Source organism: Malaclemys terrapin, chromosome 13 (assembly GCF_027887155.1).
Source record: "Malaclemys terrapin pileata isolate rMalTer1 chromosome 13, rMalTer1.hap1, whole genome shotgun sequence".
Classification (NCBI taxonomy): Eukaryota; Metazoa; Chordata; order Testudines; family Emydidae; genus Malaclemys; species Malaclemys terrapin.
In genome coordinates, this window is record NC_071517.1 from 46,065,116 (window position 1) to 46,085,663 (window position 20,548).

General features: G+C 57.5%; 1 protein-coding gene across 1 annotated transcript; it reads left to right on the top strand.

Moving 5' to 3' along the window:
* Positions 1-1,736: 1,736 nt before the first annotated feature.
* Positions 1,737-8,739, top strand: LOC128847572 (H-2 class II histocompatibility antigen, E-S beta chain-like). The gene is made up of 6 exons (XM_054047096.1): positions 1,737-1,908; positions 2,714-2,983; positions 3,949-4,230; positions 7,650-7,760; positions 7,965-7,988; positions 8,352-8,739. The coding sequence occupies exons 1-6, from the start codon at positions 1,803-1,805 to the stop codon at positions 8,363-8,365; spliced, it is 807 nt and encodes a 268-aa protein (XP_053903071.1). The 5' UTR covers positions 1,737-1,802; the 3' UTR covers positions 8,366-8,739.
* The last annotated feature ends 11,809 nt before the right edge of the window (positions 8,740-20,548 follow it).

Below are 20,548 nucleotides of genomic sequence, written 5' to 3' on the forward strand. Positions count from 1 at the left end.
ACACACACACACACCCCCAAGCCACGGCCCAGTCCTGGCCCGAGCTCTGGGGAGAGGGGGTGTCACGGACTCACAGATCGTGCCCACTCTTGGCCCCGTGGGGTCCGTGGGGGGTGCCCCTTTCAGTGCGACAGCCCTTCTCGGGGGTCCACTCTCTCTCGGGGTCAGGCCCCTCCACCTCCTGGAGCCGCACCTCTCTGAGCCTTAGCACGTCTGTCTCTGCCGTGGGCCCCCTCAGGGAGTCCACTCGCTCTGGACCCCCCGGGCCTTCACCCCCAAAGGGGACGATGGCCCCCCCCGCCCTGTTCTCTAGCCCAGAGCGACTCTCAGCCAGCGTCACACAGGAGGGTTTATTGAGCATCTGAACCCAGCACAGGAAACTCTCTGACCCTCAGGCCTGGCCTCCCTCAGCCCAGCACATCCCAGTCTCTCTGCATCCAGGTGGGCTCTGCCTGCTTCCCCCTCCAGCCCAGAGCCCCCCTGCTCCCAGCTGGGCATCTGAGATCACCGGCCCCAGACCCCGCCTCTGTCCATTGTCTTCTCTCCAGGGAAACAGGGTCACTGGGCCCCCTCTCCTCTCTTCTGTCCTCTGGCCCCTCTGGCTGGAACCGGCTGGTCAGGTCATTGGGGTCCTCTCCCCGCAGCCCATTGTCCGCCCACTGGCCAGAACCGGCTGCGACTCCTGGGCTGGGTCTCCGGGTCGTCAGGTCACCGGTCGCTGGGGTCTCCGTCCTCCAGGCCATTGGCTGGGGTCCCACGTTCCCCCTCCAGTCCTCTGTAACAACAAACTCCCTCTCCCCTCCCCTCGTTAAACCAGTAACACCCAGGGACACTGAGTCCCACCCCCTCCGCATGCAAACCATTGAAAAAAAAAGGAAAAACAAGAAAACCCCCCACTTCATCACAGGGGACATGGACGGGGTAAGGGGGGGGTGCGAGGTGAAAAGTTTGGGGACCCCTGACTGCTCAGGGTTCAGCTGATCGCCATATTTGGGGTCGGGAAGGAATTTTCCTCCAGGGCAGATTGGCAGAGGCCCTGGAGGTTTTTCGCCTTTCTCTGCAGCGTGGGGCACGGATCACTTGCTGGAGGATTCTCTGCACCTTGAGGTCTTTAAACCACGATTTGAGGACTTCAATAACTCAGACATAGGTTAGGGGTTTGTTACAGGAGTGGGTGGGTGAGATTCTGTGGCCTGCGTTGTGCAGGAGGTCAGACTAGATGATCATAATGGTCCCTTCTGACCTTAACGTCTATGATTGAGCATCTCCACTGTAAAAACTGTTCCAGCGCCACTGCCAGTGTGGACGCAGCACTGCCGCGCGGGGGTGTGTGTGTGTGTGTTATCCCCAGTATGGGGACAGCGCCTTCCCGCACGGCACTCACCCAGTCCACACCTGCCCTATTCTGCAGCACAGCTGGGTGCACACAGGGGGCTTGGCAACACAGCTCTGCACGGGGGGGTCACACCCCTGACCCACAGAACTCTATGAAGAGTAGACCAGGCCACAGACTGGTTTTGGGAGATCATCCATGGCAGGCGCCAGGCGAGTCCTGCAGCCCGACCCCAGGCCCTGCTCTGCCCCCTATGAGGGAGAAGTAGGGAACCGAGCCCTGCTGGGGCCGGCTCTGCCTGGCGACTGGTGATGCTGCCCAGCCCCGGTGCTGACTGGCCCCTGGGCTGGGGATGCCCAATCCCTGGGGCCGTGGGCAGCATCCCTGGGGCTGGTGCTCGGAGCTGGACAGAGAAGGTCTCAGGCTGGGGGTCCCGACGCCTTTCCAGGTCTCTCCCTCCGGAGCAGCGATGGGGGCGGGTCGGATCCTGGGGGCCGGGAACGGCTGGGCTGGGGCTCTGCTAGTGACACTGGCGGTGCTGAGAACCCACCCGGCTCATTGCACAGAGCCCAAAGGTGAGCAGAGACCCGGGCGCCCCGGGGAGCCCCGTCCTGGGCAGCGCCGGGTGTATCCGGGGGGGGGTCAGACCCCAGCGCCCCGGGGAGCCCCGTCCTGGGCAGCGCTGGGTGTATCCGGGGGGATCAGACCCCAGCGCCCCGGGGAGCCCCGTCCTGGGCAGGCGCTGGGTGTATCCGGGGGGGATCAGACCCCAGTGCCCTGGGGAGCCCCGTCCTGGGCAGCGCTGGGTGTATCCGGGGGGGTCGGACCCCAGCGCCCCGGGGAGCCCCGTCCTGGGCAGCGCTGGGTGTATCCGGGGGGGTCGGACCCCAGTGCTCTGGGGAGCCCCGTCCTGGGCAGCGCTGGGTGTATCCGGGGGGGTCGGGTCCCAGCGCCCCGGGGAGCCCCGTCCTGGGCAGCGCTGGGTGTATCCGGGGGGGTCGGACCCCAGTGCTCTGGGGAGCCCCGTCCTGGGCAGTGCTGGGTGTATCCGGGGGGGTCGGACCCCAGTGCTCTGGGGAGCCCCGTCCTGGGCAGCGCTGGGTGTATCCGGGGGGGTCGGACCCCAGTGCTCTGGGGAGCCCCGTCCTGCCTGTGCCGGTGTCTGCCCCGAGCTCTGTGTCTCTGCCCTGAGTCTCTGCGCTGCACTCGCCCCCCGTCTGGGCTCGGTGTGACTGTCCTTGCCCGCCCGCCGGGCTCCCCTGGGTGCGGGAGGGGTTCGGGGGGGGGCTCATGGGGCTCCGGCTGTTCCCCCCCCCCCGGCTGAGCTCCGAGCCCGGGGGCAGGCGGCGGGTCCCTGAGCCGAGTCCGTCTCCCCCGCAGGGCGGTTCGTGCTCCAGCAGAACGCGGAGTGTCACTTCACCAACGGCACCGAGCGGGTCCGGTACCTGGACCGGCACATCTGGGGCCGGCGGCAGTTCCTGCACTTCGACAGCGAGGTGGGGCGGTTCGTGGCGGACACGGAGCTGGGGCGGCCCCAGGCCGAGTACTTCAACAAGGACCCGGCGATCCTGGCGGACAGGCGGGCTGCGGTGAACACATTCTGCCGGCACAACTACGGGGTGTATGAGAACTTCATCAACACCCACCGGGGTGAGTGCGGGGGGGGGGGGGGGCAGAAGAGTGTGCGGAGCGGGGAGCGCGGGGGGCGGGGCCGGAGCAGGACACGCCCTGACCAGCGCCCCCCCCCCCCTCTATGGGCGCGGTCCGCCAGCTGCGCGGGGGGGTAACAGAACGTCTCGTGCTACGGGGGCAGCAGGCGCTGGGATGGGATCCCGGGGGCAGGAGCGCTCCCTTTCTCCCCCCCCCGCAGTTCCCGGTCTGGCTGCAGCGCCCCCTGTCTGCAGGGAGCAGAGCCCCACCGAGGCTGACCCCTCCACCTTCCCAGCCCCCCACCCCCCTGAGGGGTTCAGCGCCCCCCACTCAGACCCCCCCGGGCCGGCGGCTGCTGCGGCTCCTACCCCCCTTCCTGGGCTGGGGGGCCGGGCGATGGGGCAGAACTTTCCAACCCTCAACCCCGTCCCCCCCCTCAGGGTGCCCCTGGCTGGGGGGTGGGGGCAGCCCCTGGTCCCTGGGCTGAGACCCCGTCTCCCTGGGCCCAGGGTCAGACAGTCCCTGGCTCTGTCCCCATGGGGGTGACGGGACACAACCCCCCCTCGGGCCCTTTCTGCCAGAGCCTGCCCAGGGCAATGGGGGGCAGGAGAGAACTAGCCCCACCCCGGGGCAGTGAGGGGCAATGGGGTGGCTGGGGAATCACACCCCACATACCATGCAGAGCCTTATCTGTCCTGGGCATGTACTCGGGAACGGGACCCACACACCCAGGGTGCCATCCCCCAGGCACCTGCCAGGTGTATCAGGAGGTTGGATGCCCTGTCCTGGAAAGGCGCCGTGTGTATGGTTGCGGGGGATTGGACTCCACACACCCTGGGGAGCATCACCCTAGGCAGGTGCTGGGCATATTGGGGGGGGGAATATTTCCCTGGGGGGCACCTGTTCTCTCTGAGCCCCCGTCTGTCTCCGGCCCCTTTCTCAGCTCCCTCTCTCTCTCCCCCCAGTTGAGCCCAAGGTGAAAGTTTCCCCCACGAAATCGGGGTCCCAGCCCCACTCCCACCTGCTGGTTTGCTCAGTGACGGGGTTTTACCCTGGGGGGATCGAGATCAAGTGGCTGAAGAACGGGCAGGAGCAGATGGCCGGGGTGGTGTCCACGGAGCTGCTCCAGAACGGAGATTGGACCTTCCAGATCCTGGTGATGCTGGAGATGAGCCCCCGGCGCGGGGACGTCTACACCTGCCAGGTGGAGCACATCAGCATGCGGGAACCGCTCGCCGTGCACTGGGGTAAGAGCCTCTGGGTGTGGGGCAGCCCCTGAGCCTGCAGGGGCAGCCCTCGGGGGATGGGCCTGGGTCAGAACCCCTCCCCCCCCGGGGCAGAGAGCTGGGACGTGACCCCCCCCCAGCCTACCCCCCTCACAGCAACACTGGGCCGTGGGGAATGAGACTGAGCGGACGTTTCTACAGCCCCACGGCCCAGCACTTCCCAGCCTGAGCCTCCAGCCAACACAGGGCTCCCCACCCCGCTGCAATGCAGCCCCCTCTGGGGTGGGGCACGGCCGCTGTTTAACAGCCCCACAGCAGCACTGCCCTGCAGCTTGGGACAGGAAGTGAAGGGGAATCCCACCTCCCAGGGACACTTGTGGGAATCAGCTGCACCCTGGATTCCAGCCCAAGCTGCAATTTCAAAGCACTGTCTACACAGCAATTTTCAGAGCACTCGCGCGAGCCCTGCTAACTAGAGCTACTAGGGCTGTAAAGTGATTACAAAAATTAAACACGATTAATGGTGCAATTAAAAAAATTAAATGTGATTAATCGTGTGATCAATTGGACTGTTAAACAATAATAGAATACCATTTATTTAAATATTTTTAGATGTTTTCTACATTTTCAAATCTATTGATTTCAATTACAACAGGGAATACAAAGCGTACAGTGCTCACTTTATATTTATTTTTGATTACAAGTATTTGCTCTGTACAAAAACAATAGAAATAGTATTTTTCAATTCACGTAATACAAGTACTGTAGTGCAATCTCTTCATCATGAAAGTTGAACTTACAAATGTAGAATTGTTTACAAAAAAACTGCATTCAAATATAAAATAAGGTAAACTTTTAGAGCCTGCAAATCCACTCAGTCCTACTTCTTGTTCAGCCAATTGCTCAGACAAACAAGTTTGTTTACATTTGCAGGAGATAATGCTGCCCACTTCTTATTTACAATGTCACCTGACAGTGAGAACAGGCATTCACATGGCACTGTTGTAGCCAGAATCGCAAGATATTTATGTGCCAGATTCGCTAAAGATTCATAGGTTCCTTCATACTTCCATGTGTCCCTGCTGATGATGTGTTCTGCATGATAATGATCCAAAGCAGAGCGGAACGACGCATGTTCATTTTCATCATCTGAGTCAGATGCCACCAGCAGAAAGTTGATTTTCTTTTTTGGTGGTTCGGATTCTGTAGTTTCCGCATCGGAATGTTGCTCTTTTAAGACTTCTGAAAGCATGTTCCACACCTCATCCCTCTCAGATTTGGACGGCACTTCAGATTCTTAAACCTTGGGTCGAGTGCTGTAACTATCTTTAGAAATCTCACATTGGTACCTTCTTTGTGTTTTGTCAAATCTGCAGTGAAAGTATTCTTAAAACAAACAACATGTGCTGGGTCATCATCTGAGACTGCTATAACATGAAATATATGGCAGAATGTGGGTAAAACACGGAGCAGGGGACATACAATTCTCCCCCAAGGAGTCACAAATTTAATTAACGCATTCTTTTTTTAACGAGTGTCATCAGCATGGAAGTATGTCCTCTGGAATGGTGGCCGAAGCATGAAGGGGCATACAAATATTTAGCATATCCGGCACGCAACACCGGCTACAAAAGTCCCATGCAAATGCCTGTTCTCACTTTCTGGTGACATTGTAATTAAGAAGCAGGCAGCATTATCTCCTGTAAATGTAAACAACCCTGTTTGTCTGAGTGATTGGCTGAACAAGAACAACAACTGAGTGGACTTGTAGGCTCTCAATTTTTACGTTGTTTTTGAGTGGTCATGTAACAAAAAATCTACATTTGTAAGTTGCACTTTCAGGACAGATATTACACTACGGTACTTGTATGAGGTGAATTGAAAAACACTTTCTTTTGTTTATCATTTTTACAGTGCAAATATTTGTAATAAAAATAATATACACTTTTATTTCTGTTACAACACAGAATATGATATATATGAAAATGTAGAAAAATATCCAAAATATTTAATAACTGTCAATTGGTATTCTATTGTTTAACAGTGCGATTAAAACTGCGATTAGTCACGATTAATTTTTTTAATCATGATTAATTTGTTTGAGTTAATCGCGTGATTTAACTGTGATTAACCGACAGCCCGACTGCTAACCCAAATCTATCAACCTGGGCTGGGAGCTCACGTCCACGGGCTCCACAACGCAGTGTAAACACATCATGAGTGGGGCAGTGACCGGGCGGGGAGAGGAGAAAAGACTCCATGATAATGACTGGTCTGGGGAAGGGAGATCAGGAGCATCTGTTCTCCCTGTCTCACAGCACAAGGACAAGGGGACACTCAGTGGAATGGAAAGGGGCAAATTCACACCTGGCAAAAGGAAGGACGTTTCCCCCACACTGTGTGATTAGCCTGTGGAACTCACTGCCACAGGATGTCGCTGAGCCCAAGAACTGAGCCAGATTCACAGAGGGATTGGACATTTCTGTGGCTCCAGACTACCCAGTGCTAGACTAGTTCATGCTGACAATGGGCAGGGATCTCAAATCTCACATTACGGGGCCTGAGGATGTCTACACTGCATTGTGGAGCCCGTGGAAGTGAGCTCCCAACCAGGGGTGAAAGTAACTTAAAGCAGTCCTGAGCAGGGGGTGTGGCCTCAACCAGAAGAGGCGGGGCCTTTAAAGGCCCCGGGACTCCAGCTGTGGTAGCAGTGTCTGGGAGCCCCAGGACCTTTAAATCACCCCCGGAGCTACCAGCTGCAGAGGCCTCTGGGGGCCCCAGGGCTCATGGGTGATTTAAAGGGCCCGGGACTCCCCGCAGCAGCCAGAGCCCCGGGCCCTTTAAATCACCGCTGGAGCCCTGCTGCTGCTACCACAGGGCTCCTTTAAATCGCTGGCCTGGGGAAGCCGGTCTGGTCCGACACGGCATGCTGATACACCGGCTCTTGCTGGTACGTACCGTACTGGCTTACTTTCACCTCTGGAAAGGGGGCAAATTCACACCTGGTAAAAAGAAGGACATTTCCAACACACTGCCCAGCTACCCTGTGGAACTCACTACCACAGGATGTCGCTGAGCCCAAGATCGGCGCAAGACTCACAAAGTGGTTGGCCATTTCTGTGGCTCACAGGCTACCCAGGGCTGGACTGGTTCATGCTGACAATGGGCAGGGATCTCAAACCTTGCGCTGCAGGGCCTGAGCCGATCTCTGACAATCACAGACCAGGAGGAGCCCTGACGTGGGGCAGATTGTCCCACAGCTGCGCCTACAGGCCCTGGCCCCTGTCTCTGCCCTGGCCGGCATTGGTCACTGGCGTGGACGGGAGCCTGGCCCGGAGGTCCCTGTCTCTGCCCTGGCCGGCATTGGTCACTGGCGTGGACGGGAGCCCGGCCCGGAGGCCCCTGGCTCTGACCCGGCCCATCCCATGTCCCTGTTTCAGAGGCGCAGTCTGACTCCGCCAGGAGCAAGATGCTGACGGGGGTCGGGGGCTTCGTGCTGGGGCTGATCTTCCTGGCGCCCGGACTCCTCATCTACCTGAAGAATAAGAAAGGTGAATGGTTGGGGGCAGGGGCGGGGCACCAGGGGGTCTCTGGGGAGATGTGGGGCTGGGGGGCTCAGGGGAATCTGGGGGCCGGAGGGGGGCTGGGTTCCTAGTGAGGGGCGTTCCATGCCGTGGGGCAGGGGCTGGAGCTCTGACCCCCAGGAACCGGCTCCCCCTGCCCAGGCTCTGACCATGTTTCTCTTTGTTTTTCAGGGCACCCCGTTCCCCAACCTGCAGGTAATTTCAATCCCCCTCCCCCGTTAAACCCGCCTCCCCACCGACCACAGGCTTCCTGGGGCGCCCATGAGGCGGCTGCTTCTGCCCCTCGGCCTATGATACCCGCCCAGCTCAGCCCCTGGGCAGCTGGGCAATGGGGCGCTGGCCCCACGGAGGAGGAGTCTGCGGCTCCCTCGGTCCCCGTTCAGGCCGATCCCCGAGCTGCTCCCGGGGGCAGAGGGTCCTGGGTCCTGTCGAGCATCGCCCAGCCCTGCGGCTGCTGGGCAGAGTCCCTGGGGGCCCCTGGGGCCTGGCCGAGAAAATCCCCCGTCCGTCCCGCCAGCCCCACAGCCAGGGGCTGATTTCTCTCCCCTCTCCCTGCAGGGCTCCTGCGTTAGATCCTGGGCGTCGGATCCCCCGGCTGGCAGGAGTTTCCGTCCGTCTCCCCCAGCCCCTCGCCCAGCCTGGAGAATGGAGAACCTGGGGCCGGTCCCTTCCTGTCCCCGTCTGCTCCCCGCGCTCTGCCCGGCTCCAGCCCGCGCTGCCCCCGCCTGGGGACCCGTCCCTGCCCCTCAGTCCCAGCAGGGCACTGGGGCGACCCCTCCTACGTTAACCCTTTCCCTGCCCCAGCCCAGCTCCACATTCCCTCTCGCTGACCCCACTGCCCTCGGGGAACCTTTGGGGGACGCTGCTCCGCAACCTGGGGGGAAGTCGGATTGAGGCCGGGCTGTTAGAACTGCTGCACCCTAATAAACCATCCCCAGCCCCCCCCCCCCCGGCTCCGTGCTCACTGCTCCCCCAGGGCGAGGACAGGGCTGGGGGCTCTGGCCCCACTGGGCTCTGGCTGAGGGGGGGGGACGACGCAGGGCACAGAGCTGCTGCCCTGGGCGGGGGACTCCCCAGACACACCATGGGGCCATTTAGTGGCTGGAGGGATCAGGGTTGTTGTGCTGGGCAGGGGCCTGGGCAGGGCTGGATCTGATGGGAGGGAGGGGGCAGGACCCCAGAGAGGGGCTCTGGGGGTGGGGGTGACTCCTGGGGGGGAGCTGGGGGTTCCCAATCCCAGTGCAAACCGGTTCCTTCCCCAGGGGTGGGGGCACCAAGCCCAGAGACTCACCAGTGACACCAGAGCCCCATCCCAGTCAGAGTCCCACATCCCGCTAGGGGGATTGACTGTGGGGTCCCAGCTATGGGGGACCCCACAACCTCTGGGGCGATGTGTGGGCTGGGTGCTCACATTCCCCCTCCCCCCAGCCCAGCCCGGCCCTGCTCTATCGCTGTCACCCTGCCCCAGGGCTGCAGGGGAGACGCCAGGCCCAGCCCCTGCCCCACCGTGGCCATTAACGCTCCCCTGGCCCGTCATCGCACTGCTCCCATTGGGTACTGGTGTCTCCGTCACTTCCTGTCCCAAAATGCCATGAGCTGTTTCCCAGCTGCTAGGCCCCACCCCAGAAGTGGCTGCATTTCTGTGGGGGAAATTGGCCCCACTGCTATCGGGTGCAATGAGCTCTGGGATCCTGGTGGGGGAGCGTCCCGGAGAGCGGGGAGACGAGGCCGTGGGGACGTCCCTGTCAGCTGCTCCCATGGGCTGTCCCCACGGGCCGGAGGGGGGGAAACAGGACGAGGGCGTGAATCTGTGTGAGTCACTCAGAGCCTGGCCTGCTGCTCCTACTGCTGTCCAAGGCCCCCCCCCCCCACACACACACACCTCCCCGCCATGGAGTCTCCTCTCTCCAGCGCCCCACATGGACCATCCGGCCCTGCTCCCGCCCCCCCCCTCCGCCCGCCATGGAGTCTCCTCTCTCCAGCACCCCACACGTACCATCCCGGCCCTGCTCCTGCCCCCGCCCCCCCCCGCCATGGAGTCTCCTCTCCCCAGCGCCCCACACGGACCATCCCGGCCCTGCTCCTGCCCCCGCCCCGCCTCCCCCGCCATGGAGTCTTCTCTCTCCAGCCCCCCACATGGACCATCCCACCCCTGCTCCTGCCCCCAACCACCCCGCCATGGAGTCTCCTCTCTCCAGCACCCCACACAGACCATCCCGGCCCTGCTCCCGCCCCCCCCTCCCCCTGCCATGGAGTCTCCTCTCTCCAGCGCCCCACACGGACCATCCTGGCCCTGCCCCTGCCCCCGCCCTCCCCCGCCATGGAGTCTCCTCTCTCCAGCACCCCACACGGACCATCCTGGCCCTGCCCCTGCCCCCGCCCTCCCCCGCCATGGAGTCTCCTCTCTCCAGCGCCCCACACGGACCATCCTGGCCCTGCTCCTGCCCCCGCCCTCCCCCGCCATGGAGTCTCCTCTCTCCAGCACCCCACACGGACCATCCTGTCCCTGCTCCTGCTCCCAGCTATTCACCATCCTGCCGCTGGGCTAACCAAAGTCTGTCTCACATCATAACTATCATGTCGCTACGGCAGCCCCATGGCGTCAGGACTCCTGGGTTCTGAGTCCGGGCCCTGCTGACTCCAGCCCTTGAGCGCGGCCCCCTCGGCTTTCCCTGCGCAGGCTCCGTCTGGGGGGCAAGTGGACGGGGCTGCGCTGAAAGGCTGGGGGGGGAGGGGAGGGACTGGCTGGCTGAGGGGGTCGGGGATGGGACATGGGGCCTCTGCCCTTTGGGGGCCTGGGGGCTCTGATCCAGCCTCAGGGCAGGGACTGGCTGGCTCAGGGGGCCAGGGCCAGGACATGGGGCCTTGGCAGGCCAGGTCCGTCAATCCGGGGTCAGCGTGAAAGTCCCCGTGCAACTGCCCACAGCCCAGTGGAGACATTTCTCCAGCCCCGCGACCCAGAAAGGGTTAACGCTCTACGTCGTTTCACACCCCGTCTGACTGTGGGTGGACAGACGGACAGACTGACATCTGCTTTCCCCTCACCTGGTTTCACTTCCTCCTCCCCCGCTCCGGATGGTTCTGAACCCCCCCAGCCCCGGCCCCAGCAGCATCCAACATACTCTGCTCCCCGGCCCTCCCGCCCCGACTCTGCCCAGCGCCCGGTGATGCCGGGTTGGCGCCGCGCTGCCATTGACCGAGCCCCAGAGGCGCTAACCCCGGCACAGCGTCACTGCCTGTTTGTGCGTCAGTGAGACACCAGGTCCCAGGGGTGGGCGTCATTTTGGTGCCAGGGACTTTCCACCCGAAACCCCCCGGGCCTGCAGCCTGGCTGGCACCCGGGGGCCTGGCCCAGCCCCACACCTGCACTGGAGAGGAGTGTGACGTTGTTGATATACTCTGGGACCATATAGATCATTGTTGCAACCAAGGTCCTGTAGTGGCACCCAGATCTTGTGTAAAGGGGGTCAAATGGGGTGTCTAAGACAAGGCTATGGTTTACTGGTTATAATTATGCTGTCTATATGTATGTATCAATTTTGTAGTTGAAGTTAGGAATATTGGCTCTATACTGTCTGTATTTCAAACTTAGGCTAGTGACATCCCAGACACCATGGTGTTAGCTCTGCCTAGCCTGCTTGATGGCCCATTAAGGACCATCAGCTATACAATGGACCCATTGAGAGAAGGCAGATACGCCTTGTAACTCAGCAAAGTATGCAGGGACTGGCCCATGTGACTCCAGACTCCATTTTGCTGTAATTTTCCACGGTAAGAACAAAGGTGGTCTTACACCTGGAAAAGACTATAAAAGGCTGATGCCTCATCTCCATCTTGTCTTCAATCCTGCTTCATACCTCTGGAGGAATTTTGCTACAAACTGAAGCTCTGAACAAAGGACTGAGGACCCATCCCAGCGGGGGATGTATTCCAGAGACTTGATTTGAACCTGCAGTTTATTCCATCGCTGCTGCAAGCCTGAACCAAGAACTTTGCCATTACTGTATGTAATTGATTCCACTTAACCAATTCTAACTCTCATCTCTATCTTTTTCCTTTTATGAATAAACCTTTAGATTTTAGATTCTAAAGGATTGGCAACAGCGTGATTTGTGGATAAGATCTGATTTGTATATTGACCTGGGTCTGGGGCTTGGTCCTTTGGGATCAGGAGAACCTTTTTCTTTTACTGGGGTATTGGTTTTCATAACCATTTGTCCCCATAACGAGTGGCACTGGTGGTAGTACTGGGAAACTGGGGTGTCTAAGGAGATTGCTTGTGAGACTTGCGGTTAGCCAGGGGGTGAGACCGAAGTCCTCCTAGTCGGGCTGGTTTGGTTTGCCTTAGAGGTGAAAAAACCCCAGCCTTGGGCTGTAACTGCCCTGTTTGAGCAATTTGTCCTGAGTTGGCACTCTCAGTTGGGTTCCACCAGAACCGCATTGTTACAGTGGCGTAGTCGTGCTTGGATCCACAGAACCAGGTCAATTAAGCTTTGGGTCAGAACCCCGCGCTATCCAAATTTGAATTTTGGGATTGAGAGTTTTGTTGGTTAAAGAGCTGCTGCAATGGCTGAGCAAAGAGCATATGAGGGACTTGGCAAAAAAGCCCTGGAAAATTTGTGTTCAGAAAAGAGGATAAGCTTTAGAAAGAAAGCTACAAATCAAGAACTGAGAAATCTGTTAATAGCCAGTGATCAGGGGGCAAGAGCACAGCCCTTACCTGAGGCTGCAGAAGAGGCAGAAAAAATTAGAATGCAAAGGGTGACAAGTAAACTGCAATTTGAGCTTGAACAGAAGCTAGCAGATCTTCGATTGCTGGAGAAGCAAAAAATAGCAGAATTAGAAAGAGAGAGAGAGAAAGAGGCTGCTGAGAGAGAGAAAGAAGCCGATCAAAGAAAGAAGGAGGCTGATGAGAGAGAAGAGAGAGCTCGTAAGGGACGTCTAGAGCTGCTCGCTGCTGAGCAGGAGACGGCCAGACTTCAGCTCCAAGTACTGGAAGAGCGGAGAAAGTCATCCCCACCTGGTACTCCACTTCCCCCACGCCATGAGAAAAACTGGGAAAGGATGTGTCCCATTTACAACGATACTGAGGATATAGAGGAGTTTTTGTCTACCTTTGAACGCCTCTGCAATCTGTACCAGATCCCCGAGGGTCAGCGAATGCCTGTCCTGCTGACCAGACTGACTGGAAAAGCCAGGGAGGTATTTAATGACTTGGGGGAACAAGAAGCCTTGGATTATGGGCAGTTTAAAGATTCTGTGTTAAGGCGATTCAAGGTTACTCCTGAATCTTACAGAGTTAAGTTTAGAGAGTTTAAAATGCCTAAGGATTGTACTTTTGTAGAATGTGCTCATAAGCTGATGGGTTTTGTTAAAAAGTGGGTTGTGGGAGCCAAGGCGCATGGGAGTTTTGAAAAATTGCTGGATTTAATAACTTTGGAGCAATTCTTAGATATTGTGCCTGACCATGTGAGAGCAGCTGTGTGTGACAGGGACCCTGAGTCAGTCCTACGGGCAGCAGAGATTGCGGATGCCCACACCCAAAACAGGGCTCGAGAAGGGTGTAAAACCCCGGGGAAAACTAATCACCATTCTCCCCAGTTCAAGAGGAGGGAGGGATTTAAAAGTAAATCTGTCCCTGACTCTTCTAGAGCAGTTCAAGGGGGCCCGGAGGGTAGGAACTCACATCCCAGGACAGAACAGATTACATGCTATCACTGTGGTATGCCGGGCCACATGAGACCAGACTGCCCGACACTGAAGGGCGGCCCAAAGCCAGCAACCCCAAATGCCACGATAAATGCCAACTCCATTACCCTGAGCACTCAGGCTGAACCAAGCCACAACAGCTTCACCTTAAGTTTGGGTGCAAGCACAGCAGTAGCTAATGTTAACCCCATCGTCTCCAGTGGCATGGGAGGAGGTGATAAGCTCACCAGGTATGTCAGGACTGAGGCATGGCAGGGGAGTGAGAGGTTTATCATGGAGGCAAAGGTCAATGATGTTGAATGCACGGGATAGCGAGACACTGGCTCGGATGTAACTATAGTCAAGGGACATCTGGTGAAGCCGGAGGACATGCTGCCGGGGGAGTATGTGACGGTAGTGGCGTTATCCGAGTATTCTGTGGACCTGCCGATGGCTAGAATCCACCTGGAGTGGGATGGCTTTAAAGGGGATGTGAAGGCTGCTGTCCGGGATTTGATTCCGGCTGATGTCTTGGTAGGAAATAACATATTGAGGGCGCCTGGCCAAGTGAATGTAGTGACCAGGTCTCAGAAAGAATTTGGGGCTGTGGCAGATACCCTGACTGATGGCAGTGAAGGGGGCAGCAGACAGACAGAGAGTGCCTCTCAAGATGGATCAGGTGAGGGTTTGTCTGAAATATCAGAGATGATTCTGAATCCAAACAAAACCCAGAGTGAATTCATCGTGGCTCAGCAGAGTGATGTATCTCTAGAGAGGGCCAGGAATGATGCTCAGAGTCAGGTCCCAGCCTGTGAAGAGAGAGGCAGGTTTTTTATGCAGGATGGGCTGTTGTATAGGGAACCACCTAGGGGAAGGAAGAATTCCCAAGCAGCAGCTCGCAAACAGCTTGTGGTACCTGAGTGTTACCGCAATGATTTGTTGAAGTTGGCTCATGATAGTCCCTTTGCAGGACATCTGGGGATAGGCAAAACGTGTGACAGGCTAGAGCAGAATTTCTACTGGCCTCACCTTTCGGGGTCAGTGAGAGATTACTGCAGGAGCTGTGAGCTGTGCCAGAAGCGTAAGGGGTTAAGGGGGCCTAGCAAGGTGCCCCTCCAGCCTCTGCCCATTATTGGGGAAGCTTTTGCCAGAGTAGCTGTGGATATTGTGGGGCCACTCCCAAAACCTTCCAGAAATGGGAAGAAGTACATCCTGGTGTTGGTAGATTTTGCTACCAGATATCCGGAGGCTGTAGCCTTGGCTAATATCGAGGCAGAGACGGTGGCAGTGGCCTTGTTCTCTATTTTTAGCAGAGTGGGTTTTCCCAAGGAAATATTGTCTGACCGTGGGTCTAACTTTATGTCTGTGGTTTTCAAACAGTTGTGGGAGTTATGTGGGGTGAAGCACCTGAAAGCCGCTCCCTACCACCCCCAGACTAATGGTCTAGTGGAAAGGTTCAATGGAACCCTGAAGTCTATGTTGAAAATGTATGTGGATAGACGCCAGAATGACTGGGATGTTATGCTGCCGTATCTATTGTATGCATACAGGAGTGTGCCCCAAGAATCTACAGGGTTTGCTCCATTTGAACTGCTCTATGGGAGGCAGGACCGGGGGCCCCTAGATTTGGTTCGTGACTCGTGGGAAGGTAATGTGGAGGAGGCAGAGCAGCCGGTGGCCGAGTATGTGGCTCAATTCAAGGAGAGTTTGCAGGAGATGATGAAGTTGGTTGAGCAGAATCTGAAAGAGAGCCAGGATACGCAGAAAGCCTGGTATGACAGAGATGCTAAAGAGAGAGCGTTTGAAATAGGGGACATGGTGTTGGTGCTAAATCCTGTCAGGAAGAACAAAATGAAAGATGTTTGGTCTGGACCCATGGAGGTAGTGGAAAGGATTAATGAGGTTACCTATGATGTGAGGAAGCCCCAGGTCCAGGGAAGTGTGCAGACAGTGCATGTGAACAGAATGAAGGCTTACCATGCAAGGGAGGTAAATGTGAACACAATCTGTTATGCTGAGGAAGAGGCAGGATCTGCCCCTTTAATTGACATGGTTGCTGAAAGCCAGGAGGAAACGCCTCTTGAGAGCATTGAGATGGGGGAGGATTTAACCCCCCCTCAAAGAAAGGAACTGCTGATGCTGTTAAGACACCATAAGCGAACATTCTCCAATAGGCCAGGGCTCACAGATAGGATGACACACTCCATTCAGACGGTGGGTCCCCGCCCAGCCCCTAGCAGAGCTTACAGGGCCAAGGGAGAGATGCAAAGACAGATCCAGGAAGAGGTGGAGAGCATGTTGACAATGGGAATAATCACCAGATCCCAGAGCCCCTGGGCCTCTCCCATTGTGATGGTGCCAAAAAAGGATAAGACCATGAGGTTTTGTGTGGATTACAGGAAGCTAAATGCTATCACCCAGCCTGACCCTTACCCCACACCCAGAATAGAGGATCTACTGGATACACTGGGAGGGGCAAGGTTTATAAGCACCCTGGACCTGACTAAGGGGTACTGGCAAATACCCCTAGATGCCGAGGCACAAGGAAAATCCGCTTTCATAGTGGAATCGGGCCTATATGAGTTCAAAGTGCTGCCCTTTGGGATGCGAAATTCAGGGGCTACGTTCATGAGACTTATAAATGAGGTCCTACGGGGATTAGAATCTTTTGCGAGGGCCTATATAGACGACCTGGCCGTATTCAGCAATTCGTGGCAAGATCACCTGAACCACATAGGGATTGTGCTGCACCGGCTCAGGGAGGCCAATCTAACGGTTAAGGTTTCTAAATGCAGAATGGGAGCTGCTGAGGTGACCTACCTGGGGCACAGGGTGGGCAATGGGCAACTGCGCCCAGAGCCTGTAAAGGTAGAGGCCATTAAAAACTGGCCAACCCCTAGAACTAAAAAGCAGGTCCAATCCTTCATTGGTCTGGCCAACTATTACAGGAGATTTGTGCAGGGATTCAGCGACATTGTTGCTCCCATCACAGACCTGACGAAAAAGGAAAAACCAGACCGGGTGCTGTGGACGGAGGCCTGTGAGCAGGGTTTTCAAAGCATAAAGAGCGCTTTGGCCAAAGAGCCTGCTTTGGCCAGCCCAGATTTTGAAAAGCCTTTTTTACTATGTACAGACGCTTCCAATATTGGGCTGGGGGCAGTGCTAATGCAAGAGGGGGAAGGAGGGAAGAGACATCCCGTGGCATATTTAAGTAAGAAATTGTCCCCCACTGAGCAAAATTACGCTACCATTGAAAAGGAATGTTATGCCATTGTCTGGGCTGTCAAGCAACTTAAGCCCTATTTGTACAATAAAAAATTCACTGTGTTGAGTGATCATGCCCCTCTGGTCTGGCTGCACAGGGCCAAGGGCAACAACTCCAGGTTGCTGCGTTGGAGTTTGGCCCTTCAGGAGTATGAAATGGATATAGTCCACATAAGGGGAAAGGAAAATATTGTAGCTGATGCATTGTCCAGGGTGGGGAGCTCTTAGGATGCAGTCAGTGATGTTTGTGACATCCCTTCCTGCATCAATTTTGCGTTGGGGGTGTGACGTTGTTGATATACTCTGGGACCATATAGATCATTGTTGCAACCAAGGTCCTGTAGTGGCACCCAGATCTTGTGTAAAGGGGGTCAAAGGGGGTGTCTAAGACAAGGCTATGGTTTACTGGTTATAATTATGCTGTCTATATGTATGTATCAATTTTGTAGTTGAAGTTAGGAATATTGGCTCTATACTGTCTGTATTTCAAACTTAGGCTAGTGACATCCCAGACACCATGGTGTTAGCTCTGCCTAGCCTGCTTGATGGCCCATTAAGGACCATCAGCTATACAATGGACCCATTGAGAGAAGGCAGATACGCCTTGTAACTCAGCAAAGTATGCAGGGACTGGCCCATGTGACTCCAGACTCCATTTTGCTGTAATTTTCCACGGTAAGAACAAAGGTGTTCTTACACCTGGAAAAGACTATAAAAGGCTGATGCCTCATCTCCATCTTGTCTTCAATCCTGCTTCATACCTCTGGAGGAACTTTGCTACAAACTGAAGCTCTGAACAAAGGACTGAGGACCCATCCCAGCGGGGGATGTATTCCAGAGACTTGATTTGAACCTGCAGTTTATTCCATCGCTGCTGCAAGCCTGAACCAAGAACTTTGCCATTACTGTATGTAATTGATTCCATTTAACCAATTCTAACTCTCATCTCTATCTTTTTCCTTTTATGAATAAACCTTTAGATTTTAGATTCTAAAGGATTGGCAACAGCGTGATTTGTGGATAAGATCTGATTTGTATATTGACCTGGGTCTGGGGCTTGGTCCTTTGGGATCAGGAGAACCTTTTTCTTTTACTGGGGTATTGGTTTTCATAACCATTTGTCCCCATAGCGAGTGGCACTGGTGGTAGTACTGGGAAACTGGGGTGTCTAAGGAGATTGCTTGTGAGACTTGCGGTTAGCCAGGGGGTGAGACCGAAGTCCTCCTAGTCGGGCTGGTTTGGTTTGCCTTAGAGGTGAAAAAACCCCAGCCTTGGGCTGTAACTGCCCTGTTTGAGCAATTTGTCCTGAGTTGGCACTCTCAGTTGGGTTCCACCAGAGTCAGTGAGACACCAGGTCCCAGGGGTGGGCGTCATTTTGGTGCCAGGGACTTTCCACCCGAAACCCCCCGGGCCTGCAGCCTGGCTGGCACCCGGGGGCCTGGCCCAGCCCCACACCTGCACTGGAGAGGAGTAAACTGCAAGTGAAATGCAGCCCCAGTTGTTGTCCTCACCCCACGGTACAGAGGGGGACACTGAGAGCAAGGGACTTGTCGGAAGCCACTGAGGCACACAACCCCCCCGCTCTAACCCACCAGCCCCCACTTCCCTCCCAGAGCCAGGAGAGAACCCAGGAGTCCGGGCTCCTAACCCCCCCGCTCTGACCCACCAGCCCCCACTCCCCTCCCAGAGCCAGGAGAGAACCCAGGAGTCCGGGCTCCTAACCCCCCGGCTCTAACCCACCAGCCCCCACTCCCCTCCCAGAGCTGGGGATAGAACCAAGGGGTCCTGGATTCCCAGCTCTAACCATTACACCCCACTCCCCTCGCTGAGCTTGGAATAGGACCCAGGAGTCCTGGCTCCCAGGCCCCCCATTCCTGCATGCTAGAGACAAGCATGGATCTGTCCATCTTGGGTGCTCACTCAGAGGAATGGGGCTGGTGTGGAATGAGGGGTCCTGGCTGAGGATGGAGGTTTGGGGGTGCTCAGGCTCGGGGTGCAGACGGAGGGACAGGCTGCGGGTCATGGATACAGACACCCCTGCGCAAGCGGGACCCTGTGTGGCCGGCTTTCCTGTGGGCGGGTTTTGGGGGTGTGGGGCGCGTGTGGGTGTATGGGGGGGGTCTGTGGGACACGTCCCCTCCCTCATGGGTGAGGCACTTCCCAAGAAATCCGGCCCATCCTGCACTTCCCCCGCTGGATCCCCCCCCCCACACATGTTCCCGCTCCCCGCCCCCCCCCCTGCAGCTCTATGGAGCGGGTGCTGCTGTGGGTGTGAACGGAGCCCCCTGGTGACGCTCTCAGAGACAGACACGGGTCTCCCCCTGGCCCCACGGTGTCATCAAATTCTGCTCCCTGCAGGGACCCCAGGCCAAGGGACCCCCCTGCCCCGTCCCACCCCAGTACAGACCCATAGCGAATCCCATCCCAGAGCCGACAGCCTGCCCCACGGGGCTCCAGAGAGCAGGACGGGGGTGAGCAGCCGTGGGGTGAATCCAGGGGCTCTGCAAAGACCAGCTGCTCCCCCTGGGGCAGGAATCAGGCCCTTCCCCCGCACCCGCCCACCTAGCTCGCACCCACCCAGCAACAGCTGCCACCATCACCAACTCTTAGGGTTACCATACATCCGGTTTTTCCCGGACATGTCCGGCTTTTCAGCAATCAAACCCCCGTCCGGGGGGAATTGCCGAAAAGCCACACATGTCCGGGAAAATGGCCGGCACTTCCTCTCCCCCTGCGGCTCTGCTCCACTCTCTCAGATTTACAGAGCCAAGCTGCCCGAGCCAGCGCTACTGGCTTCGGGCAGCCCCTCCTGCCTCCGGACCCCGAGCCCCCAGCCAGGCACTTCTCCTACCCGGCTCCAGCTGAGCTGCTCCCGCGGTGCAAGGTCCGGAGGCAGGGGGGGGCTGCCCGAAGCCGGTAACGCTGGCTCGGGCAGCTCGGCTCTGTAAGTCTGAGTGGGAGGAGCCGAGCAGCTCAGCTGGAGCCGGGGAAGGGACGTGCCCAGCCAGCTCTGGGTCCTGAGGCAGGGGAGGGCTGCCCGAAGCCAGCAGCTCGGCTCTTACAGTCTGAGAGGGGAGGAGCAGCTCAGCTGGAGCCCAGGTAGGAGAAGTGGGGTCCGGAGGCGGGGCTGGGGGGTGCTGAGCGGGCCGGGGGATGCTTGGCCGGAGGTCCGGGGGCTGGCTGGGCCAGGGGGTGCTTGGCTGGGGATCGGGGGCCGGGCTGGGGGGTGCTGAGCGGGCCGGGGGGCCGGCGGGGCTGGGGGGTGCTGAGCGGGCCGGGGGATGTTCGGCCGGGGGTCTGGGGGCCGGCGGGGCCAGGGGGTGCTCGGCCGGGGGCCGGCCCAGGCTGGAAATGCCGGGGGGGGCAGCCTGGGCCGCTCCTCCTCCCCCCACACCCCCCCCTTACCTGCTTCAGGCTTCCCGCGAATCAAATGTTCGCGGGAAGCAGGGGAGGGGGCGGAGTTGGGGCGGGGACTTTGAGGAAGGGGCGGAGTTGGGACGTGGGCGTGGGCGGGGCTGGGGGTGGGGCCGGAGTCCGGTGGAGTGTCCTCCTTTTGGAGGCTCGAAATATGGTAACCCTACCAACTCTTGTCTTTATAGCTGGGCGTTTGCAAGTGAAATAAAATTATTCTACTTAACTGCCAGGGGGCAAATTAGTCACATACACATGGGAGAAAGAAGAAGGCAACATGCAGTGTCAGCTATGGATAGTCTTAACTCAGGAAGTTCCTTCGAGAGGAAACGTTTCAGAGTAGCAGCCGCGTTAGTCTGTATCCGCAAAAAGAAGAACAGGAGTACTGGTGG